The 26,452-nt window shown below is 37.7% G+C and overlaps 1 protein-coding gene across 1 annotated transcript in view; it reads left to right on the top strand.

The window, feature by feature from the left end:
- BCKDHB (branched chain keto acid dehydrogenase E1 subunit beta) overlaps window positions 1-19,521 on the top strand; it is a 111,298-nt gene extending 91,777 nt beyond the window's left edge. The window contains exons 10-11 of the mRNA XM_071741484.1: window positions 13,730-13,873; window positions 19,189-19,521. Coding sequence (XP_071597585.1) covers window positions 13,730-13,870 — 141 coding nt within the window. The 3' untranslated portion in view covers window positions 13,871-13,873; window positions 19,189-19,521. The remainder of the gene's footprint in view (window positions 1-13,729; window positions 13,874-19,188) is intronic.
- Window positions 19,522-26,452: the final 6,931 nt, after the last annotated feature.

Raw genomic sequence — 26,452 nt, 5'->3', positions numbered from 1 at the left:
GGTGACCATGCTGCTGTAAAACTCAGCCCTATCTTTGTATGGTCCGAGTGTCTTCTAGGCTGCAGTTGTTTATTAACCACTAAAAGCTAAGCTTTTCTTTCCCTCTGTAATTTGTGGTGACCACTAAAATAAGTAGAAATATCTCGAGAAATTATATACTCTTCAGACACAGCTGCTTAAACCACTATTTCTGTAAAGCGTTCAAAATAATATTGATTTTGTGATGAATAGGAAACTATGCAGCCAACAAAACCCGTAATTTCTGGAGCGTCCCTGAAATTATAGCAGATACAAACCATGAAAATAATGCATTACATGTGAGCTTTTTTTCTGTGGCTTTTTTTTTTTTTTTTTTTTTTAACCATCCACAAAAGAAGACATTTGAGAGTGTGTATCTTGTGTTGATCAACACAAAGCACAATGTCAAACACTTAAAGCTTGATCAGTGATATATTCCCATGCCTGCAGTGTCTGAAACATTCTTTCTTACAGTTTACAGCAGAATTGGTTTATTGCATTTTTACTGGCTGACACATGAAAAATTCAGTTAATATAGTCAAATACAGATACAAAAAATAAATACAAAACCAAATAAAATGAGCAAAGTGCCATAGCAATTTCTGTATCAGCTGGTTTGTGGTATTTTTCCAACAGGCTTGTGCCGTAAATTTATCTTGTAATAAAATACTTGCTTAAAGTACTCATTTTATTCAGTCAATTATTCCTATAGAAGTTTTTGTCTGCATAATGTTTTCTTAAACTTTGTTGCTGAATTTGCTAGCCTTGTAAGTGTATGTTTTGCCAGGTTAACCTGACAGATTAGATCCTGACATTACAAAACCTTGACAATATAACTGTCAGGTATATGGTTAGGAGATGATAGTATACTGGGCTCTCAAAAATGCTACCGAGTTGTAAGAGGCTTCTAGTAGTATTTATTAAGATTTGGTTATATCTTAGAACTCTTCAGTTTCTTAGTTACAAAAAATGTTGTTAATTGTAAAATGAGTCTACTGTTGATATAGTAAAAATTAGAATCTTAAAATGAACCTGGATGGTCTTCACATGCAGAAACAGAGTTCAGCATAGTTGGGTAAAGTGCAAGCTTACATAGCTAGGCACTAATTATTTTATTTTTTTTTTAATAAGCATATAGCTTATTGGGAAGAGTTGTGTATCAGTTACAAAACTGAACAGAAGGTGTGACCAGCATCATGGTTAAAAAGCCAAGTGCATTTAGAGAGGCCATGTAGTAGAAATAGTAAGCTTGTCTTTTATTGTAGGAGATAAGTGTGGAATATTGTGTAAGTGTGGTCAACTAGTTCGAAGAAAAAATGAAACCAGATGATGTGAGTGGGGAGCTGCAATTGGGAGATCTTGTGGAGAGCCTGTTGTGAGAAAATGGCTTAAAAGTGCCTGCCTGCTTCTGCTGTCAGAGTGACAGCTACAGGAATGTAAGTCCTGTTTGTAAATTTACTGGGGACAGGAGCAAAGGTAACCACCAGGAAAGGACCTTTTTTACTGAATTAATGCCAGGCAAAAATAATACATGAATGAATTTTGGCTTGGAAATGGAAGAGTTTTAAGATCACCTGTCACACAGAAAGAGTGGGGATAAAAAAAACCCAGTGACTTGCAGCATCCCCATGGTACAGTGCAGTGGAGTCAAACAGGATTCGTTTAAGATGGAAGCTCCAGGTGTTCTGTGATGGCAGAGCCTGGTCTCCTGAGACCTTGTCAGGACACCTGTGGCCTTAATCTTTCTCAGAAGCTCAGGAAAGAAAAGTATTTCATCCAGGTGTGGTCTGGTGGTCTCATTTTTTGGGAGGAAATCAGATGTGTGGGCTGGTGAGAGCAGGAATTTCCCTGACTGGATAACTGTTATTTAAAAATGTGTTTTGGTTTTGTTAGTGCACAGCTGGAAGAACACATCTGTCTCAGTGCACCTAATCCCTGACTTCTGGCATTAGTAATGACTTTTATGTGTCAGGAAATCTGACCTGAACAGCAGTGGGCTTTGCCACCAGCAAAGGAAACAGACCTAAATAAAATCTCAGACTTCCACAGAATTCTGTTTTTTGGCTTTTCTATTTGTTTCCTCTTGTATCTCATATGTCATGACCTCTGTGATTGCATGTGGCTAGGGGTTACTCTACAGTATAATTACAGTGCTGGATACCAGGCAAAACAAGAAGCCAAATGTACTTCCAAAATGTTAAATATTAAAAAAATAAATTGATATAGAGACCTTCAGTTCTTAAACAATGCTGCTTTAATGTAATGGCTGTAGATTATTTATTTTTTCTAGAGGAAGGTTGTTAGAATTGTTTACTAATTAGACTTGCAGAATCAGACCTTGTAATTAGTAAAATAATCTCCATTTGTACTGTAGTTCTATTTTCTATTTGATTTTCAATGTCGTTTGTTAGTGATCACCACTTCTGTAGAATGCAGCTTATCTTGATAGATTAATTTCAGTAAAAATTGTACTTCCTGAATAAAATGAGAGAGAACTTCCTTAACAAATACGAAGGAAAGATTTTGATTTTTACTGTTTAACAGTTGTAGGAAGTAAAGAAAATCTCAGCTTGAACTGGGTTGTAATTTCCTTTTTACAGTATTATCACTAGCATATTTTTGCAGTTTGTTCATGGCATCTGCATATTGAGTACTAACTGAAAAGAAGAAAGTTATGTGAGGTGCTTCAAGGTAACTAACAACTATGTAGATGTTGTACTTTTTACTCTATAGTAAAGTTCACATAATAATTTTAGGCATGAAATTTATTCAGTCAGTTCTAAAACATAGAGCATGTTAAATACTTGGGCTTAATCCAACGAAATCTTCAACAGGAATCCTAGAATATACAGTTAACCTTTACCATTGTGTTTCTCTTGTATAAAAGTATTTCTGTTAAGTAACTGCATTTCTGTACTTAAATGTTGCTGGATAGTTCACAGGTCTCACGCATATTTTTTTTTTTAAATTGACACTTCAAAATCAGGGCAATAATTTCAAACTGTTAATTCTGGGATAAAAGTAAGCTAAAATTTTGTAGCCCCTGAAACGTATTTCTGGTCTTAATTTTTGGACCTGTTTTTAAATTAAAAGATGTAATGATAGTTGTTTTAACAAACGTTTAAAAATGACAGTGATATGCAGCACATTTCTTGGTTGTTTGTAAGAGAGCTAAATCAATTATTTATAGCTGGAAAAACTTTATTTTCTTAAGGCTTTTGGGTTGGATTTTTTGGTGTTTTTTTGGGGGTTATTTTGTTTTGTTGGCAAGTAGTACCAATTTTTCTTTACAATGCAATAGCAACGTAGCCTGTATATGTGAAGAGTAATTTAGGAAATGTAATGCAAAAATAACAAAGCTATAAAAATACAAATATTTCTAGGAAACAAGAAAAGCTAATTATTTTAAGAAGATGGGCTTAATTTGGTAAATTTTTAAGTCTGGTAAATTTATAAATATTAATACTTTTAAGTCGCCTGTACCGAAAAGCTCAGTCTTCATTACGGTTCATTCATTGTTTCTGAACATTTTTCTGAGTAAACCTTTATACTTTCTGTAAAATTTAATTAAATTTCTCTTTAGTCAGTTTTTTTTTTTTTCATTTTTTTTCTGTAGAACAAAGTTTACCTGTCTATACTACCAGTCAGCTTTTCTAAAAGTTACTTTTACTGTTATATTAGAGGTTATTTAGTATGAGTTGAAACATTGTTCTGTAGTGCTCTGGCTGTGTCTTTGAATCAGTCAGCATCCTATAAATTAAACACGAAAGTAAAATGGGAGCTGGGCTTAAAAAATACCCTATAAAAATACTTATATAAATACACTTATACATCTGTTTCAAATGATCTAATCTTTCCTCCCTGCTCCGAGTCCGTTATGTAAAGATGATAATGTTAAAAAATACTGGGCAAACCCCAAACTTTCATGGCTGTTTTTTTTCGTGGGTGTTTCATGAAGGTGTTTCCTACATACTTGCTGCTGCCTGGCCAAGCTGTGGGTTTGCAGTGGAGAAGTGTTTGGTGATGGTCAGAGTGACAGCATCTTCCTCACTGGGCTGTCCTCAAAGGAAAATGCTTTGGTTTAAAATGGGAAATAGGCTGCTTTAAAATGTTTAATAACAGCATTTGAAATTGCATTCCCTTTGAATTTCATTAGTCTGTGTTAGTGAGGTATTTCTGTGAGGATTTTACTGTGCCAGATGCTTAGATTGACAAAGCTGTCTTTGCGAGGAACTTTCAGCTGCCTAAACAGCTGTAAAAATAAAAATACTACTCACCGGCTATTAAAATTCATCGTGGCAAATACCTCCAGTCACTTCTGGCATGCTGAAATTAACCAGGAGATGTTTTGTAATAATTTTTGTAAATGATTAAATAAGTAATTAGAATGTTAAGTGATGAGTGATGATCTAAAAGTATAAAATCTGATTGTATCAGTAGGATATTTCCAGTGTTGTCATTAAAAGGTGTAGGGTGTAATTAGAAGGAGGATAATTCTCACTTTAAAAGCTTAACAAATGTTTGTTGCTCATTTATGTGGAAAAATGACTTGTGATCTGCAAATATTTCCACATATGAATAATTTATGCAGGTACTTCAGCTTTTGGATTATTCACTGATGCTAATGTTTGTGCAACAGTTTGCAGGATCATTGACTGCACAGATTTGTGAGTAATGCTAAGTAACTAGACAAAGAAAGCATCTTCAGATACTAAGGGGCCTGGGAAGTAATTCTAAGTGTCTGTGGGGCTTAGGGAATGGTTTTAGTATGTGTGGGTACTGGTGCAAATATTCATAATTGTCACTTCAAGAAAGGGCAAAGGAAACTTGGAATATCCTATGGAATAACATCGTTTGTAGTGAATGTGTTGTAAGGTTGTTTACTACTCTACAGAATAAATAACTTCTCTTTGAAGAATTTTGGGTATATATATACACACGATTTTGGGTATATATAACACACATGATTTGTAGGAAAGACCTTAGATTGTTTCACATATGATCTAGCAATAATTGCCTTGGAAAAAATAACAGTATTTCTAGTACTTGAAGTGAAAAGATGGGAAGCGATCACCTAGTGGATTATCATTAAATATCAAAATACTCTGCTCACCAAAGCTTTTGTTACAGTTTATTTAAGGCAGTGGCACATTCTAGCAATATAAATGTCCTGTTACATCTTCTCTAGCATATCTGTCATGTGCCATTTAGTTTATGGAGAAGAATTATGGTGTCTGTTGCACCTCATTCCCTAAACAATGCAACTTGAAAATTTACTGGGAAGAATGTAACTTCTGTCAGGGTGTCATTATGACTTTATTTCAGTTATAGTTCTAGACTCCAGCAGGTTGGATTTAAGTTGTTTAGCAGTTTCATGGTAAGTCTTGGCCTTCTTGTGCAAAACATAGGATGAGATGGTAGAAAAGAAAATTATTTTTTATTCTTTTGCCTGTTATTGTGGGAAAAATGAGCTGTTTGACACAAACAAAAGGGGTTGTGTTGTTTTTGGTTTTTCTTTTTTGTTTGGTTGGGGTTTTTTTTTTGGGGGGGGGGGGTGTTGGGGTTTTATTTTGGTTTGGTTTGGGTTTTTTTTATGGGGTGGTGGTATTTTTTTTTCTTTTGTAAATACCTTGGGAATATGGTGCTGATTTTTTTTTCTTGTTCAGCTCTACCACTAAGCCACCGGACCAAGGCTCTAATCTCAAAAGCCTCAAGATAGTGACGTTGCTGTGAATGTAAACTTGATAAAAAAAAATTAACAAACAGTATCACTCTTGCATTGGTCTGTTTTGCCCATTTGCTCACTTGTGAATCTAGCCAAAAGGAAATTTGAATGCAATTTTCAAACCAGTGTATGAATGACAACTTAATGGCCTCAGGCAGCCACTGCTAAGATAGATGGTGTCCTAAGCAATGCAACTAATCAAGCTCAAAAGACACGTAAAATAAGTAAAAAACAAGATGCCCTTGAGTCCATAGCAGTCTTCTGCTATAAAAGTTATGTAAGTGGATACTGATGAGACTCTCTCTGAAATGTAATATAGATAAATATGTCACTTGGTGTCTGTTGTCAGCAATAAAACATTGAAGCTATAGAAGTTTGTTTCACTTCTCCGTCTTGGAAATTTCAGAGAATATTCCATAATCAGTTATACTACCTGTAAGCAGTTTGTTGCAGTGTGAGATACAAAAAGTATGACTCCCCAGAAATAATTCATATGGATTTAAAAAATGAAATCCAGCTCACAGCAAGGAGTCTGTTTTGAGTTTCTGATCAAATCCTCTTTCAGAGTGTTTACAATCCCCAGAGGTACAAGTGACAGTGAAGGCAACATTATCCTCATTTATTTTACTTGTCTAATTAGACACATTCTTTTCTGTGAAGTGGAAGTAATGAGCTTAAAGAGGAAATTCGTTAATTTTTTAATATAAAGAAATTGCAAGTCGTCTGGAAAAATTTGCAACAAACTTTTCTTCAGTGACTTGAATGAAAACATCCATTCAGGGTCATTATTTTCCTCAGTTAATGATGTGCCAGGAGCAAAATGCAGGAATATGTATCTACAGTGGAAGTCAACAGAATATCCAGGAATTCATAAAAATAACATATGGGATGTTCTAGATCCTGATTTTTAAGAAAAAGAAGTGCATTTAATATTTCACTTAACTTGTGGATTCTTTACTTCCACATGACAGAAGAGGAGCTTGTTTTAGTAGCACTGCCTTGCAGCTCCTGCCATGTAGCCACCCTATAGTTGCTGTAGTGACCTAAAATCATCTTATAGGATTGCAGTTATGGCCACAGCACCAAGAATTCTATCCTGCCTGAAAAAAAGGCAGTTTCAAAAATACTTTATTTAGTGCATAGGAAAGTTTGGATTCTTGCGACTCTGAGTTACTTCCGCTTGTATTTTTTTCATTTTGCATTGCTTGCAATTTAAATGTGTTTTCTTTCAAGTTCCTGGAACATTTATTGGGAAAATTTTAAAGTGGTATATAGTAGAAATACTTTTTCTGAAAGTGTGTATGTGTGGTATAGAAGGAATTTCTATTAACTGTCACCATCCTCCGTACCCAATCCTCTGTGTTTCTTTTGGTTAAAACAGCATTTAAAGCACATGTATTCCCTTTCTTTTTTAGTAAAGCTATTAATACAGAAAATTCATATATCAATTTTTTTTTTAAATAATTTTAAAAATCATTTGGGATGACTATCATGACGCAGCATCGCATAGATACTTTACAAAAGGTTTAAGTAGAGAAGTATTTAAGTATTAAATCAGAATTAAGTATTACCCTTAAACTGTTGCATTATGTTGTATATGTCTGATTTCTAAAAGTACTGTGGTCAGGAATACATTCATTGCCAGCAAACCCAATGCTTATGGTTAAAAATAGGTGAAATAATTTTTTTTTTAGCATGACCGATTTAAGAGGGATGTGAATTACTTGGAAATAATTTCTTTCATTACAGTTATACTACTATGTTTTGTGTAGCAAATTTGACTTAATGTATAAATACTAGGTTGTGATTCAGTTCTATGTAGGCAATACTTACCATTCATTTCTTTCAAATGGTAGCAAGCCAATGTATTAGACAGAACTGACTTTTTCTCCCCTAAGTGCTTTTTATTTTTCAATTACTGATGTATTGTGTAAGTAAAATATTATCTGTTTTGCAATAAGAGAAATAATTTTAGCAGTGGACTGTTTTCTGTATTTGACAATATGTTAATTATATAAATTCAAAGAATTTGTAATGCATAAAATGAATCATTACAAACTGAGCTAAGTTATAAAATGTGTCTTTTAAAGTGACCTTAGAAAGGGGAGAACTGTGATAGAAATTAAAACCCTTTACAACATATAACTGCAGAGTTCTCTGAGGAAAAATTGTGTCATTAGTGTAACTATCAGGAACAGATTTATAAAAGTATGTGAAGATAAATATGGCTAAGCTGTTGGAAAAAAATGCTCCCTCTAAAACTAGATACATATCTATCGATCTATCTCATCTTGAAAATATCTCATGGGTGTATAGTACTTATGTAGCTCAGACGTGATTATTCATAAGAATGTAAAATATAGATATTGTCAAAGCAAATTCTGTTCAACAAATTTAGCTTTTGGTACTTTTAGCTTTCAAGGAAAGTACTTTACTATAATTGCGAGACACGAAAACTGCAGATGCTTGACTGTTACTGAAAGGAAACTGTTCAAACCAGACATTTTTTTAAAAGCAGAAAGCTGTCAGCTTTATTGCCTGAAATATCCACCTTTTATAAAATAGGTTTTTATTGATTACCTCTTTGGAAAACTTTTTTTGAAAATTTTTATCTAAGCTTTGACATAAAAAATAGTTTTTGTTGTAAATGAACTCATCATGGTTATTATTAGCCTACGGTAGGATTCAGCTCATTCTCACACTAGTAAGTCACAGCTAAAAATCTGTGTGGGGAAATAACAGATAATATAAATGTAATAAATCTAGAAAGTGATATGGACTAAGTTTTCTTAACTGTTTGAGCCCCACACTTCAATTTATGGCAAGAGCATAAATAAATCAGAATAAAAGTTACAGAACCAAAAGTAAAACTCTAATGTAGTGAGAGTTTTAAAAATATATAAGTTATTTGACTAAATATGTTTGGGTTTTTTTTAACTTTATAATCTATAGATGACATAGCAAAATCTGGAATTTTAACTGACAGAAACCACAACTGACCTAAACTTTACTAGTCACTGAATTCCTAGTTTTAAATTTTGTAGGCATTGCCAGCAGAAAACTAAGTAGTCTTGCATGAAAAATGGTCCTACAGTTTGCCTTGTGTAGTGGACCTTAACCTTATGGTTACTTTTATTATAATGGCTGTAACACCAGAACAAATATTAAAGTGTTTATCAAACTCCGCCTATTCATATTAGTTTTTAAAATCAATTTTCTTCTTTCCATCCTGCAGAAAGTAAATTCCTGTACTGAAAAAAGGAATTGTAAAATTAGTGTTCACAGAAAGCAGCTCTGCAGTAATGAGATACTCTTGTAGCTCTTGAATTTTTTTGTATACCTGTTGTGTTGCAAAATAAGAATAGCATGGGAGATAGCACTGGCACATAAAATCTTGCAGACATGAATTATTTTTAAAGGAACGTTTTTTCACCTTAGGAAGCATTCTACAGATTAGTAGAATGTAAAAATAATAATGAATTAAAATCTGTAAAAAATTTTTTTTATGTCTGTCAGGAGGGGGGAAAATTAAATAGATCTGAAAGAGATAAAATAAAAAGAATAGGACCAAAACAGGATAATTAAGGGGGGAAATATAATTTCAGAATTGTCTATCTTTCTAGCTACACATTAAATAGTCTAATTTACTAGTATTTACCAAACTGTTTGTGTATTGAGGTTTGCTTACTATGAACATAGGATTATGGAGATTCCCTTCAGAGGAAGGAGGGTCTGGAATAATAAATTCTTTAACTATGTTCCTATTGGCCAGATGCCTAAAAGCACTTCCCTTAAACTGCACACCATATTGCTTTATTTTCCTATACATTGCAGAAGGATGAGTAATGTTTTCTTTCAGTAATGCCCAATAATTTGTTTTCTTATTTTATCCTTTTTGTACAGCTATACATCTCGATGAACTCCTGCTATTATAAGTTCTACATTTTTTTGAATTTTATAATCAGTACCCTGATTTAGTAATGAGTATCCGGATTCTGATAAGAGTAAAATATATACAAATAAAGATAAAATTGACTTGGATAAAAATTTCTGTGTTAGTATACTCGGATATTATATTTTGGGGAAAGTAAGGGAGTGTACTTCTGGTTGCATTTCAAATACAAGCATGCAACATCTAGTAAGTCATTTTTTGTATCTAGTCTAAAAATCAAGGCATAATATTGTTTGAAGTGGTACATGTGATAAGTTTGACTGATGGCTGTGAGTTTAAAGAACAGATTTTTAGTGGATCCTGGGCTCAGGTTGTTTTGAAAAGTCCTCCTAAATATGTATTAAACATAAAATGTCAAGATGAAAAAATATGACCAGTTAAATGCCTTTATAAAATATAATAATCTATTTTCCAGGAGGATATATGCAAAATTCAGGCAAATGAAAGTAATTGGCAAAGGTCATATTGAATAACTGAGGCCAGAATTTGACCTCAGCAATTAGAAAGCAGGAAGACCAGTGATGTAATGTTTTGTCTGAAATTTTAAAAATTAAGACAATTTGGGTATGTTAGACTAATTACGGTATGTGTTCCCTTATATGCATTTTTTTCCTAAGAAAACAATACATTTTTACTACACTTGAGTGTTGGAAATTAGTGGATATTCTACTAAATTTTCAAAACTGAATTTAAAACATTTTACATGGATGCAAAAAACCCCTACCTACTACTTTACTTCCAAAACCTTTTTTTTCCCTAAAGTCTCCTTGAAAGATATTATTTATGAATCTTTTTGAGGAATGCAAGAACTTAATGAAGGCTGTAATCTTACATTCCTGTTGTGCAAGAACACTTTGGGCCAGAACCAGTCCTAATGTACCCGAGCTGTAGGAACTAAATCCATTTTATTTAAAATAGTGATCTTCTTTCCCTCTTTTAAATACTGCAATAAACTTGTTCTGATGGGCTTGTAGAGTGGTTGTCTGCCAATTAATCTTAAAAAGAGCTGGACATTGTGTATTTGCAGATGTATTTCTCTGCAGTGGCTGCACAGGTGCAAAAAATCTGGCAGAGCAATGTGTACAGCAGATGTGGCAGTATCATAGTCTGGATGGGATGAACTCTTGTTTCTCCTGCAGTCAAACTTTTAACAGCAACTGTGAACAAGAACCCATATAAGACAGGATATGTAATGAGCAGATCACATGAGTTAAGTGCTCTTCAAGTTCAAAAGGGAAGATGAATTAGAAATTGATAAACTAGATCACTTTTTTTAGTGTTGGGATATAAATCCTTCTAACACTGGCTTTGGTTTTTTTTGTTTTTTTTTTTTTTTTTTTTAAGTGTAATACCATCTTATGAAGAATATTGCATTTGCTCAGATTATCTCCACTAAGTTAATGCCATCAGAGAGGCAGTTACATATTCTGTAACATTGTGAAAAAGTTTGGTTTAGTTGTACATGATGCAACTGTGAATATATTGTCCCATAAATTAGAATTGGTTATGGAGATTAATCAAAACCCCGGGAACTGATAAACTTTATTTGTTTTTTTTTAAAAAAAAATCTGCCACGAAACTTAATTATAGATCATTATAAGCAAAGACCTCAGTCCTACAGAAGACTTGTTACATACCTAGATGTATCCAAAGCATATCTGATAAAAGTAGTAGTACTTTCTATCAAACCACCTTAGATTTTTGTAAAAAATAGAGACATAGTTTCCTTCTAGATCATCTTACTTAAGATATTCCCTTAACCTTGTTTTCTCTTACTACTTACATGTAAAATGTGTGGATTTACTCTACTGGGTTTCATCACCAGCACATCACCTGACCCAAAAGGGTCTCTCTGAATTGCTCAATGAGGCAAGGGAATCCACCTGACCCTGCAAGCCGTACAAATTTCAGAACTATAGGTGTATGCTCAAACTGAAAGAAATTGCTGACCTTTGAAAACCACAGAAGGGGTGCATGTAACAACTGTTCAGGGTTCTCTGTGAGGAAAAAAAAATCCTAAGTGGAGTTTTGGAAAGCCTTATTACTTAATTTTTATCCTGAATTAAATCTAATAGAAACAGTATTAGCAAATATGCAGACTTGCCACTATTCTATATGGGTTGGATTTACCAGCTGAGATTTATATTTACAGCCAAGATTTAGATGCATGGCATCCCACCTGCCAGTTGTGGCTAATATTTCTCTTGAAAGTATTGCAATGAATATTCTCAGTGAAACTAAAGAACTTCCTACTCAATCTTTGTTTGGGATTGTTATTGCAGAGCTAGGTATAACTTAAACCAGAGGTCTCCTAGGTGCTCATCCTGTGACAGGTACTCTGAAACAGCAATGCAGGACTGGAAGGCTGTGGGTCTAGAAGGTGCTTGTATGATTTGAGATAATGCAGTCTCAGGTGGTCTAGGCAGGCCAGGTTTGGAGTAGGCTGAAAGCTTTTCCTTTGTTTTATTGGGCAGTCACAGCATGGGAACCAAAGACAGATTAATATAAAAAATATCCTTGCCAGCAGATTGGGGTAGGGCTTTATGATCTGCCTCATATAGAGGTAATTTAATACACTGTGCATCCCAGCATTTCATACTAATATGAATCTTTCACTTTACAACAAAACTAAACAAGAGAATACCTGAAAACTGAACTTAAAAAAATATATCTTTATATTATTTGCATATATTTTACTTTAGGCCAGTTGAGACTCGGAGGTTTTCTAGGTGAATGACACTGCGTGCAATCACACAGCCTCTTGGACTTCCATCCATCTTCCAGAAATATGCCACTTAAAAATGCACTGAAGTGGTAGCTGGAACAAAAGTTTATATAATAATCTGTGTGTTATGAATACTTTTGTGCTGCCAGATAGCATGATGTATAGAAGGAACAGTTAGAATTAAACTGCTGTGGACTGCAAGGCAGCGTGCATTCAAAGCAGTTCATCAGTCTGAGGAAATACTTGGCACTTTGCTGCAGAATAATGTAGCTCACATTGACTGTTTTCCTTGTGGACCTGTTGGAAAAGGACTGGTAGGTAATCCTTAGCCTCCCATTTTGCTGAGCCAAGTACAGGGGAAGTTGGCCAGAATGCCTCATTCTCTGCAGTCCACAAAGGAGAGGCCAGGAGGAAACATGATTTGTCTCTTCATCTGTCTCCTCTGGAAAGCAAATACATCTGCTGAAGACATGGGGATAAATGGAACTGGTGATTAGCAGCAACATCAGTTTGATCTGGCAAAGTTATTTCTGCATCTGCTACTTGTAGGTTTTCATGGTCCACTTTGTTACTTGAGAGTAGGAATATTGAAACCCTACTATTTATTGGGTTATTAAAGCTGGTAACTTTACACATATTTCCACAGGTTCCTTTCAGATTAATATGGTGTATTTATAATATTTTATGCCCTACTTTGTTGAGTAATGAAACTCCCACAGTCACTGCCAAAACTGATCTCCAAACAGAACACGAGTCGTAGGGTTTTTTGTCGAGCATGGGTTTGATTTAGTGGTTGGAGATATGTAAACCCAATTGAGTTCAAATTCATAATTTCCATAGCTGCATAATGCTTCTCAGATGGAGTCTTAGTAATATAAGGGTTCAAAGAAGTCTGAATATGATGCTCATGTATCCCATAAATAATACAGACTTTTAGATTATCTAATTTTTCTATACGTTTGAAAGTGGGACAAGAAAGAAACTCTTACTCTCTTGTTCCTAAAGTATTTGTTTCTTGGCAGCACTTGTCTGGATGTATAGTAGATGTACTAAATATAACCTGCCTATGATTTAATGCAGCACACATGTAGAAAATGAAAATAACATTAATACAAGTTGTTATTTTAATATGGATCTTTGAGCAAAAGGAAGCACTGTTCTCATCTGGACTGCTTATGCTGTGATATAAATAGAAGGTCTGAGTTTCCAGGACTGTCAGTCTGGCAAAGTTCATTCGACCTCAATTTGTGATGCAAGATTCCTGTTAATAATGGTCTCACTAACATTTATTCTCTATTTCTGTTAATAGGAGGAATGCTTTTTGAATTTAGAAGCTCCTATTTCAAGAGTATGTGGCTATGACACTCCTTTCCCTCACATCTTTGAGCCTTTCTACATCCCAGACAAATGGAAATGCTATGATGCTCTTCGAAAAATGATTAACTACTGAGCAGTAGCACAGGTAAGAAATTATGTCTTATACTGACAGTTTCTCCTCTAGGGATTGTGACAGTGTGATTGCAAAAAAGCATTACTCTTTTTTTAAGTTAGATATTTGTAACATGAATTGCCTCTTATTAAGGCTTTGAGCCTTCTGTGTTAAAGGCATCGGAACAGTGCTGTTAAAGTCAGTGTTTAATTACCTTGCTTACTCAATCTGAAAATTAAATTTGTTATATAAAATTAAATGTTGTATATCCTGAGAAGTGAAAAGAATGTAAAGCTAAAGGTAGAATAAATAGTAATGCACAGAATAAATTTTCACCAGTATCAGAACACTTACAATTATTTCACAGGCAAGCCATATTGTTAAATTTTATAAATTTTCAGTCTTCAGGATGGCCTGTAATCCTGTAGGGTACTGACAGGGCCTAATTTACAGCAGATACAGGTCCTGCACTGCACACATACACAGCATTAAAAATACATGAATATCTGTAGTATCCTCTAATGAAATGATAAGGTTTGTATTTAATATTTATTCTAAAAATATTTTTTCTCTATAATCTTTTATGTAAATTTGGCCATACTTGAAGGCTTCTGTTTGCAGAGCCCTTCAGTCACCATGACTATGAAGTAATACATATTTCTACTACATGTCTAATAATCAGAGTCTGCAACATCTTCTGTCTTTGATTTAGTTGCAATATAACACTAAGTAGCAATAGACCATGGCCAACCTGGACTTCAGAAATCATCAGGCATTGCTGTGAGAGAACATCTGGTGTTTAATGACCAAAGTTCAATAGTTAGGAAATGTGTCAATGCATTGTAATATCTACTTCCTTTAATTATCTGAATCAACAAGGAGCATATTTTTGAGATTGAGTCTTGCCAGGTCTTGGGGCTTCAGCTGTTGACACCACAGAGGGTTTTATATCAGGGGTGCCCTCTTGTGTCCCTTTTATCTTGTTGTTAAACTGAAAATTAAATTTAAGGCCAGGGACAGGAGGTTGTCAAAACCTTAATGTTCTTAGAATCATAGAATGGCTAGGGTTGGAAGGGACTTTGAAGATCATTTGGTTCCAACCCCCTTGCCTGGGGGGGAACACCTCTTTCTAGATCAGGTTGCTTAATCTCATTTATATGCATACTTATTTTGAGGATGGCTATTTGCATTTTGCTGTCGTTGTTTCCCTCAGCAACTGATAGTAGAGTGCCTGCATGTCAAATGGACTCTGACAATGAGCAGCCTCACTGAAAATTAGTGTAGTTCAACTTGCAATATTTCTTCAAAATCACTACTTATTGACGTACCAGAGCATGTCCTTAGGCTTAGAACTGAAGAATGTAGCGATCTGTTTTGTAGAGCATGTGATAAATGCTGTCTTTTTTTACAGCAGTTGTTCTCACCTTTTGTCTGACCTGAGCTAAACTTACTAAAGCCTTATTTATTTTTGTTTGCATCTTTGTTTTTTTGTTTGGCACATCTATAATGCTGTCAGTGAAACTCTCCTAAAGAGAATAGGATGTCTCAGCTCTTTAAGGCAAGTTACTGGCCATGCTAGGTAGCCTCTCAGCTGTTCCTTTCCAAAGGAAAGCAAAGAACCAAATAATTACCCGTGTGTAAGTAGGGGAGAAAAAACCAAGAGCATTTGATGGTTCAGTGACTTACTTTAAACCCCATTCTTCCACAGGATGATAAAGTGAGGGAAGTATGAGGAGAAAAGCATGTTTTCTGAGATTGTATAAATTTGCATACAATCCAGTTTCCATGTGGAAGGTCTACACTGAACCTTTCTGTGGAGGTAATGTGGACTAAGATGTGGAAAAGTCATCTGCATTCATATTTCCATTTATCCTGTGGGCTACACCATGCACACATATCAGAGGAGGTTGTTGGCCAGCTGAAAATGAGGATTTAATAAACCCCAGGACAAGGTTTATTAGGCACTGGAAAGCAGTGTTAAGACACAGAAAACTGCTTTCTGCTTTCTCTTAGGTAACATCTTGATGGTGGGACCCATAACACCCCTGTCTTTCGGTTGGTATGATGAGATGTTATTGTTACAGAATGAGATGCTCAAGGGATTTTCAAAGCGAAAACCTTAATATGCCTTGTTGTAAGGCGTATTTCAGGGGATTATTCCCTTATTTTTCTGTGTGCTGTAGTAGGCAATTTCTTTTAGATGCTTGACACAGCTGTTGTAGTAGATATCCATCCTGTCATCTGTTCCACAGAGTTCGCATATACGGTAATGCGCTTATGTTTCTGAGAAATGGAAGGGTTGCTTTACATTTGGTTCTTTTTGTACTCAGTGGAACATTTATTAGTGACCTTACTTGCCAGCAGTCTGAGTTTATGAGGTTAAGATGTTTCAAACCACCTGACATGCAGGGAGACAGGAATAGCTTTCCTCAGAAATGGTGTTACAGCCTGTGTGGATATGAGCAAAGTCGTGTCTCTTCCTGTCCTGCTGCTGGAGAGACAGAGGAGCAAGCAGTCAGTTCCCTGTGGTGCAAAGAGTTGGAGGGCTGGCTTTTGAGTTGTAGAAAGGACTAGGCTGGCTAAGGTCTTGTTTTGCTTATGCCTTAAGTAATTTCTGTTAGATATGAAACAGCTGGCTACCATTTCCCAAAGTCTGCAGTGATAATATGCCCTCCCATTGCTGTTGGATAACTCCAAGCTGTACAATCGTTCGTGGTCTACTACTGTTTGAAAGTCCTCTTCAAACCTGGAAACATCAAAGCATGTAGATGCTAATTCTAAAATTATTTTTACCATTTACAGTATGCTTTTCCTTGTTATTGGTCTGTTGAAATCTTTCAGTCCTTACTCACACAAGCATTGGTTATATAACAAAGAACCTAAACTTTAAACTTTAAAAAAAATAACCAACCAAAACTATTGAAATATATTTGCCTGTGTGTAGCTCCAACACAGAAAGGTTCCTTCCAGGTGCCTGAATTAACTTGCTGCATTGTGTCTGAGGCTAATGCAAGCAAGGTCTTAAGCTGGGTGCTGCAGTCAATCATTTCTAAACTTAGCTTTATTATCTTAATGTACATTTGGTTTTATTCAACCTGTGTTGACAGTATCTCACATGTACTTAGTTACTTATCTTAAGCTTGACAGTACAGATGGTTTTCCTGCTCAAAAACAGCATTTGGCAAGGTACATTGTATACCTCACTGATCAGACAGGCGAGAACAGAATCTGTATCTTTCAGCAGCTTCTTAGTTATTAAAATTTATACCTAAGCTAGCTGTAAAAGAAATAGCTTCCAGTAGGCAGCTGTGTTCCAGATAATTCTTTGTAGCTGGAAAAAAAGATGCAGAGGAAAGAAGCAGTGAGATTAGGATGGATATACATTACCTGGATAGCTGGAATGGTGTCTGACTGCTCATTAGAGAAGGTGATGAAATTTCCATAGAAATGGAAAACTGCAAAGTGCTTCTCTGATAACCTTTTGCAGCTTTCTCTACCACATTTGCATGTTCTGTTTTCTTGTCAAATTCTGAATTTTAAAGCTATCCCTACCAGGTTACAGTTTACCTCCATGAGAGTGATTGAGTGTGTATGTAGACACAATTACTATTACAAATTTAGTCCCAGAAAATACGAAGTTGTAACACTGAACTTCAATATGGAACTATTTTATGGAAAGCTTATCTTGGTGCTTAAAGGTTAGATGATGTTAGGGGATCATCATGGGTGTCTGATTTAAATTTAAGGGTCTTTCCAAGCATGTATTTGAAATTGTATTTCAACGTCTGATACAGTTTGCTCAGAACCAGTGCTCCACTTGAGGGAGAGACTTTCAAAAACCAGCAATACTTTCCATCCCTCAACTCAGTTGGGCTCAGAAAAAGGGAGGGACCCAGTAGATAGTTGGTGTTTGCCTGTCCTTTGCACTTCTCATTATTAGCCAGGGCTTCATACAGGTTGGCCTGAGGCAAGGGAAAAAATGCAATTCCTCTCTTTATTTGGTAAATACAATGAGAGACTATGAAATATAATGTCTTTTTAACCTGAGACTAATAAGCAGGTTTTTTTCAACACAGTATCCCAAATGTGGAAGGCTAGACTCTCTGCCTTTTTTAATGTGCTGTCTGTAACCCCCTAGAATAAACAACCCCCAGAGGTTTGAATAGAACATGGCATCCCTGGTTTAAAATATTTGCCTCCTGGATGGCAAAAATCATGCAAATGGCAAAAGTGGCCAATGAATCATATCTATCTTACTCACAACCAGTGAGTAGTCCAGATATAACAGTCTGCCAGCACTATGAGTTACTCTGTTAGGATGACTGTTGCAAGTCTGTACTTATATTCAAACCCTACTGAGAATTTATGCAAGATGCCCTGTACTCAGCCCTGGTGAGGCCACACCTCGAGTCCTGTGTCATTCTGGGCCCCTCAGTTTAGGAAGGATATTGAGGTCCTGGAGCAGGTCCAAAGGAGGGCAACCAGGCTGGTGGAAGGACTCCAGCACAGATCCTATGAGGAGAGGCTGAGGGAGCTGGGGCTGTTCAGCCTGGAGAAGAGGAGGCTCAGGGGAGACCTCATCACTCTCTACAACTCCCTGAAAGGAGGGTGTAGCCAGGTGGGGGTTGGTCTCTTTTCCCAGGCAACTCTCAGCAAGACAAGAGGGCACGGTCTCAAGTTGTGCCGAGGGAGGTTTAGGTTGGACATTAGAAAGAATTTCTTTACTGAGAGGGTGATCAGGCGTTGGAATGGGCTGCCCAGGGAAGTGGTGGATTCTCCATCCCTGGAGATATTTAAAAAGAGACTGGATGTGGCACTCAGTGCCATGGTCTGGTAACTGCAGCGGTAGTGGATCAAGGGTTGGACTTGATGATCTCTGAGGTCCCTTCCAACCCAGCCAATTCTATGATTCTATGGGGAACAATGAAAGTATCTTCAAAAAGCCTGTAAATAGGAAGGGTATTGACTAAAGTTTTTTTTTACAACACCCCTCTTTGTTTTAATAGTAAATTGATAGTATATCTAGTGGAGCTTTAAAAAAACAACCTATAGCAAACACTTAAGCTAGAGTGAGATGGAAGACACTTCATCATAAAGTGTTTGTATAAATGATGGCAGTTAATGCTGTGTTGACACTAGATATTAACTGCAGCATTTTTAATTTCCATGTGCTTACCTTAGTTTTAAATAATAATTTTGTTGTAATTTTCACACACTGGGGTTAAGAAGACATTAAAATTTAAAAAGCAAGGTTTCCTTGGAGGGTGCTATGTGTTTAAGTTGTAGATGTTCCTTTCACTCTTACGATTTGTAATTTGTTTTGTCATCTTCTTCTGCAGAGATGAGAAGAATAACATGGAAATACAGAAGCTGCCTTCAAAACTCTTGACACTTTACTCAGATCTTTGGAGTCTGGAAATCACATAGCAGACTGTTTTCTCTGAATTCCACTGTTCTTAGTGCTCATCTTGGCTATTCTTCAGAAAGTACAAATCCTCTTTAATTATGAAATAAGTAATCAGCAGGTGATTGCTATAATAAGTAGTTTTCAGGTGTATTTAAAGATATTCCAGATGTCATATTAATTGCCATGCTTCACTAGGTTACATCTGTGAACTTCACTCTGTAAATATTAAAAGCAGGATTTTATTCAATAAAATATATATTATGCACATGTTCTCTCTTGGTTTTGTTACTGTTTTGCAAAAATCCAACAAAGTTATATGAATGTTAGTGTATTGTCAACAAAATAAACCTTGGCCAGACCAACCTGTGCTTCTGGTCTGACTGAGACCTCCTTTATCCAGTGTCATTAAATGTCTTTCCCTGAAAAGGACATAAAACTCAATTTTTACTGAGAAGGGAGGAGAGCTTTTTGACTTTGTTGCTATAGGTGAGAGGCTTATTGGTACATCTTTGCTGTAGTATCTTTGTTTAAATGTTTTTCTTCTACATATGGAATGTGCCTGCTGCTAAGCAGTTGTGCAAATTGTGCCAATTTTTTGAGCAAAGATAGCTGTAGCCTAACATGTTCATGCCAGTGGTGGGAGAAGGGTCAGCACACATACTGTTTTCTGTTGGTGAGGACACAGAAATCCAAAATTACAAAAAAAGACTCTACTGTGAAATTAAACCTGAATGTTTCTTTTTCCTGTGCTAATATAAAGGACATCCCTAAGTGAAAAGAGGAGTCCAGCCTTTCAGAGTAAGAACTTCTGAGCTCAGTGAAGGTTTGCTTAATTTTTAGTAATGCCCTTCTTTTCCACATGACAAGCCAAGGACACAGCAAAGATGTGAAAATTATTCTCTCTTGTCCTACATTGCAGGGTTTCTAAAGGCCCAAAGATCTACTTCCAACACAGTAGTTTCAGAGTTTATTGCAGAATTCCTTTGGCACCATCTCTGCTCATTTTTCCACCACCTAAATTAAGTGTGAATTCAGCAGCTCCTACTCTCTTTTGGTCGCTTTTTCTCTCTGTACAAATCAGTCTCATCCTGCATGGGAGAAGGAGGGGGACGGGTTGGGAAGATGTATGTCAGTAGCCAGATAACCACATTTCCAGCATTATTCAGGGCAATCTTTCAGGGAGAAAGGAGAACACCTTTGTACACAAACCTGCTCAGGGTAGACCTCAAGGTGACTGCTGAAACACACTGATACTCCCCCATCGTGGCCCTCCATTCTGATGATTTGGGAGGTTGTTAATCAAGCATTCTGCTGAAATCCAAGGGGACTCTGGCCTTTGGGGCAATGTTCTTGATCGTGGGTTCCAAAGTGCATGCACCTACATCTCAAAGCATAATTCTTCTTGGGCTCCTTGGCAATACTTGGAGCATGGTTCCTTGTTTTTAACATGGGGCAATGCTTGTTCTCCTGCAGAACACAATTTAAAAAGCCACATTCAAAGGATTTGTATGGATGGAATGTGCTAAATTAAAATCTTTTCAGGCTCTACTACCACTTTGTTTCATATATTCCGTACAGAATCCCACAGCTTATAATGAAACTCTTTGTTGATGTCTCTAATCAAAATGACATCATTAATATAGTCTTCTGTCTGTCATCTGTCCTGTAAATGACATGTATAGAATTTGTTTATTGTTTTGAATAAGAAAGATGCCTTAGGTATTTTGTTTTGTTTGGTTTGGTTTGATTGTTTCTTCCACTAGATGAAAACTGTCTTGGTTTTATGAGCAAAATAGTTTTAAAAAAAAATTATCTCTGTAGAAAATCAATAGATATTTTAGTAATTGTCTTCTTAAAATATACTGTTACTACGTTTCTGCCCTGTTTTGGGTAAAGCATTTAAAGTAAGTACAGTTATAGTACTGCCATAATAAAATGTGCTTTGTTAATGAATAGCCTTAATACCATATACTTTATATTTTTCACAGATAAAAGCAGTTTGGGATTTAGTGCAGGGCTTAAGTTGAAGTTGCATGTATGAAAATACAGACTAATGTATTTCTTGATAAACTTGTAGAAAATATTTGCTCTTAATGTGAACTATTAATGTGTTTAGTCGAGGGCCAGTTTTGGTATTTTTGGTGAGTGATAATGTGTCATTTTATGATAAGATAAAAAATGTTTCCTTCTTCTCCGTTTTGGATATAGACTATTTTGCCCTGGCATACACAGTGCTCTAAAATAGGTGCTGCTCCCAGAATGCTGCCTAGATGGCAGTATCCACTCACATAACCTGTGCTTAAGGATGGCAGCTGTTTGAAGTGGGTGCTATGGAAAAATGACATGAAGTTTTCAATTGAACAGGAAGGTGTATCCTGTTACACACAAATAACTGTATCCTCTTAAATTCCTCAGTAATAAAATCCAAAGACAACTCATATTTTCTGATTTTAAACCACCTAGGTCTCCTAATTAGATTAATTAAATTATGCAAAAAATGTGTGGAGGAATATTCTGAGATTTAACCTGGCCAGTGATTGTTTCACTCTAACTCCTCCTAAAGCAAAAATGCATGTCTGAATTCATTGCTGGTAGTCCAGAAAATTAATAAACTATCTAGCCATGCTCATTTAACACTAACTGCTGGAAATACTTGTGGTACATAGTTTAATGCTGGGTCCTGAGCCAGCAGATTGGAACTCAAGACAGACATAGACAGCTTTCATGGGATCCCAGATTTATTAACTGCAGATGAAAGACTTGGGTACTCTTCTCCTGTCATTTACCTCAGTTAATACTGAAGTGCCATAACAACCTCATCCTAATAGTGCACTGAGTAATAAAAATTGGATTTGAATCATTAGAGGTATTCTTCCTCATGGAGGTGCATGTGTCCATAAGAGGATTAGCCAGCAGTACGTTCTCACTGCAGCAGCCAGGAGCCTTGACACATTGACCTCTTCTATGGTCTGATAATCAACTCTGAGGTCATCAATCTTTTCAGACTTCTCTTTCTTCCATGGCTAAAAAAACCTGGTGTTCCCAGTGCACTGGTATATTGCAGCAGCTCTGTTCGAGCCACATAACTTCAGAGGCAGCAACTGAAAGGAATCCATTCAACAAGTTGGCAGAGATTGTTATCACAGCAGCTCATGGGGTTCAGTGAGCATTATGTGTTCATAACAAAATAAGCTAACACAGTCTGTAAGCTCTGCCAGATTTCAGTAGACCTGAAATAAGGATGGAATTCTTTTGTAGCTCTTTTGCTGCTTAGCTGCTGTGCAAGATGCGTGCTTGTTAGATATAGAAAATGTACGTCTGACTTCAGTATAAACAAGTTTTTTTAGAACTCAGTTGCTTGTGCTCTGGCATCGAGTACTGTTTGAGACACCCTGGGCGAACCTGCATGATCTCCACCTCTCCAACTGCTGCTTCCATAGGTCCTATGTGATATCTGCCAACCCCATGTGTATCTTGGGTGCCTTAGGGCATCTCAGATGGCGTTGGGTGCCTGTGTTCTGACATCTAAATGGAGCCCTTTGTATTCTGGGGCTTGGATAGCTGATGTCTGCTGCTTTTTTTTTTTTTTTTTTTTTTTTTTTTCTTCCCTGTGAGCTAGCATAAACTGCTAGCACTGAGATTGGTGTATGCCTGAGATTTCAAAATAAATTGCTCAAATCCTTAGTACGTAAGGCAGGATACATGACGTGCACATGAAAGAAAGAATTGTCTCCTGGGTGACAGGCAGGCAGTTCCTTGAGTTGAAAAATTTCAAGCAAAACTCCAGCCTTATAACTGTCCCCTGGCCGGAGTTGCTTCTTGCAGCTCACAGGGTTTCTGAGGAGTATCTGCAGGTACTGCATAAGCAGGACCTGGTTCAAGTTGAGCAAAGCAACTCACACAGTAACAGTGGTGAGTTGTTGGGAGATGAGGGAGCTACAGTCCTCACTTCCTAAGGAGCTGTGTGTGGGATTCAGCTCAGAATTAAGCTGCCTAAATTTAAGTGTCAAAATATAGATTCATATGGCCAAACAGAGCACTTGAACTAGCTAGTCAGTGCCTTAAGGGAATGCTGAATCATTCTGCAGGCTGCAATGGTTCAGCTAACTGCCTCAGTCAAGTTGCCCATGCATAGTTGCACATGAGATGCTGTAAGGTATCCTGCCTGGTCCTCAGCTACTAGGCTGGAAGGGTTCAAATCTCACCTTTGTCATACCTGCATGCTCAGGTGTGTCTTACAAGCCTTATGTCACCTCAGGCATCATTGTTAGATGCTTGTATGGGCAACAAGTCCTGATTCTCCTGTGGCTGTTGTGGGATCACAGGCCAAATGTAGACTTCAGATGAAATTGCCTATTCCATGCTTTTGACAGAAGGGAGAGTGGAGAACACAGCACTCAGAGTATTTGGTGGATACTGAGGCTGTGCTCTGGTGCAAGAAGGTGGAAGAAGATGGTCTGTGCCTCAGTTCAACTGCTACAAGCAGCAATGGCCTAACTAATACTTAATATCAGAGTAGTCATCCCTCTCAGAAAGTACTGAGCCTTCTGGTTAACAGTACTGATGATTTGATCATTAGTCTAATTCATATTACGAAGGCAATACTGAATCAACCCCAGCTTTAGGTTTATGCTACTTGCTTTGAAATTGTTTTATGGTCTTCAATTACATTTTTAAACCCTATTTTGTCTGTCTGGGAGGAAAAAAAATAGGTCAAAATAGTTATTCTGATGTCTGTTCTTGCTCAAGTAGGTCTGTGGATAACTATTCTGTGACTGACAGTGATGTGCCACCAGTGTTTGAGAAGGACTCCCTGTTGATTCCCATGTTTAGTAATTACTTTTATACGATAATTAAATAATTCCTGTTTACTTGGACTCTGCTTGCAGCTGAGTACTCACTGAAAACAGAAATAGTCAGAGCTTATGACACCCGAGGTTTCCCTCTTCTTGCAGTGCTCAGATGCTCTGCCCTGCCTGAACCACTGCTGGTTCCAGTTTTGTGCAGTCTCAGGCAGTTCTGAGGTAAGTGACCTGGGCTGCAGGTTTCTTCCCAGTGTTTCTGCCACTGCCTCCCCTTGGCCTGGGTGATGAAGCAGTGCAGGCAAGCACAGTTGTTCCTTCTCCAGACAAAGCCTGTGGTTGACTCCCACTATAAATTTGGAGCACTCATACCTGACCTGGACTTGGCTCACCCTTCCCAGGGTGGAGTCCAAAGGATATGGGAGATGGTGGAGGTGTGGGGCTGCAGGCAAGGAGGGGACAGTCCCCTCTGTTGTCTCTTCTCACAGGGGCAATGGAGTCCCCTGTGTGCAAACACAGATCCTTGGCTTTTCAGGGCTCTGGCACAAGGCTCACAGGTAACAAAACTTTTACACCCCCTTCCCTTCTGTTGCCCCACCAGTTTAGGCTGTGCCAAGCACTTGGAGGAAGCCATTGCTGAGGGTCTGGCTGGTGGAGAATGTGGTTGTACTTCTGCTTTGGCTGCAGGAGAAGGCAGGAGGGCTAACACAAAGCCCTGTCCTCAGGGCAGTGGGATTGCATGGGTGATGTGGAGACTGTGACCTTCCAGGGGTGGGAGGAGCATCCTGTGGGAGGGCAGGTGATGGCAGGGTGGGGAGCAGCTGGCACACAGACCTGCAGCTGAGGCAGAGCATTCTGGTGCCTCTAGGAGGACCCATGGGTGTAATCAGGCACTGTAGGCTTCCTTCTCCCACGTAGCCTGGTCCCAGGCAGTGCCTCAAGTCAAAGCAGAAGACTTCAGAGGTGTGTCGTGTATTGGTGTGGGTTGGGTGTTTGGTTTACTATCCCATAAAACAGGAGAAGGTCACGTCTGTTGTGATAAAACTTGAGTCTGCTGGCTTGACATTAGGGATTTCCAAAGATGCCTCTTGAGAGAGCAGTGAGGCAGTGGAGGAACAAAATGCAGCCTTGTTCAAGTGCTGCTCCAGTGGCTTCATGGCATCTCCTGTTGTAACCCACTGGTCTTGTGTTTTATTCACAAAACACAATTTAATTTGGGAAGAAGGGTGTGAGCAGGTTGACATTCAAACGGTAGTATGTGGAGAAAAAGTAGGAATAAGGGCGAGGTTAGAGTAACCAGAGCTGTTACTCCTTTCCAGTGTCTTTTTGTTTTCTGCCCCCTCTCCACCCTGTCTCTTCACAACTATTTTGTCTTCCCCTTTTCTCAGCAACCTAGCTACTTCTCCTCCTACAACACTTTTAAAGTGATTTTTGTCTCATGATAAAACCACATTTTTTTGAGCTTTTCCTCATTTAGCATGTTGGGCTTGAGTTAGAGATGGCTGAAGCAAAGGCAAGCAGGTGCTAAGCTGCCTTCTAGAGTGATGGTCTGAAGCCCTTGCCTTGCCTCAATCCTTTCTTTCCTGGCTTTGCCCCATGCTACAACCAACCCACAGCTTCCCAGGGCATAGGGAGATTTTCCTTCCCCCAGGCAGAGGGGGAGGTGGTGGAGCAGGTGCCACAGCTGTGGCTGCAGCAGGTGTTGAGAATGAAAGGGCAAAGGAGCTGTGAGATGGGCACTCACCTTTCATAGTGGGGTCATAGCACTACCTGCCCTCAAGGAGCAATCCTTGCAGAGAAGCCCAGCTTCTCTGGGCTTTCCCTCCATTTGGAAGAAGGGGCCAGCCTGGCCACCATGGACTGTGCATCTTCTCCATACTTCCACATACCTGCATCTTCTTCATTCCTGCTGCCACTCTGGCCCACCCCTTGTCATTCAGTCTTGTTCCTCCTCCCCCAGCTGGAGGCAGTTTTGGTGACTTACAGTCATTGCTATGGATCATCACCAAGAGGCTAAAACACCCACCTTGAGTGTGACAGGAGTGTTGTCAAACAAAGTGTGAGCCCTTGGGAGATGGCACTTCACCTAATCAGTTTTTAACAGACAATTTGTGATTCCTCTCGTGTGACAAGCAGTAAAATCTCTCAGAGTTTTGTTGTTAGCTTCAGTAATCGAGCCCTCAGCTACTGTAGTGCAGTGGGGTAAGTGAAGACCAAAGCAAAATTATCTGGGTTTCTGCTGTTGCTGTACCAGCTTACTCTCCTCAGGACAATGCTGCCTCTGCCCTTGCAAAGCTGTTTTGTGGCAGTGAAGAAACTGCTTGCAATCACCCTGCTGGGGTTTTGCTTTTTTGTGGTTTTTTTTTTTTTTTGGAGAGGAGGATGTTCACGTTA

The sequence above is a fragment of the Heliangelus exortis genome, chromosome 3 (assembly GCF_036169615.1).
Source record: "Heliangelus exortis chromosome 3, bHelExo1.hap1, whole genome shotgun sequence".
Lineage (NCBI taxonomy): Eukaryota > Metazoa > Chordata > Aves > Apodiformes > Trochilidae > Heliangelus > Heliangelus exortis.
Note: the sequence above shows the minus strand (reverse complement) of the source record. Positions and strands in the feature narration are given on the sequence as shown.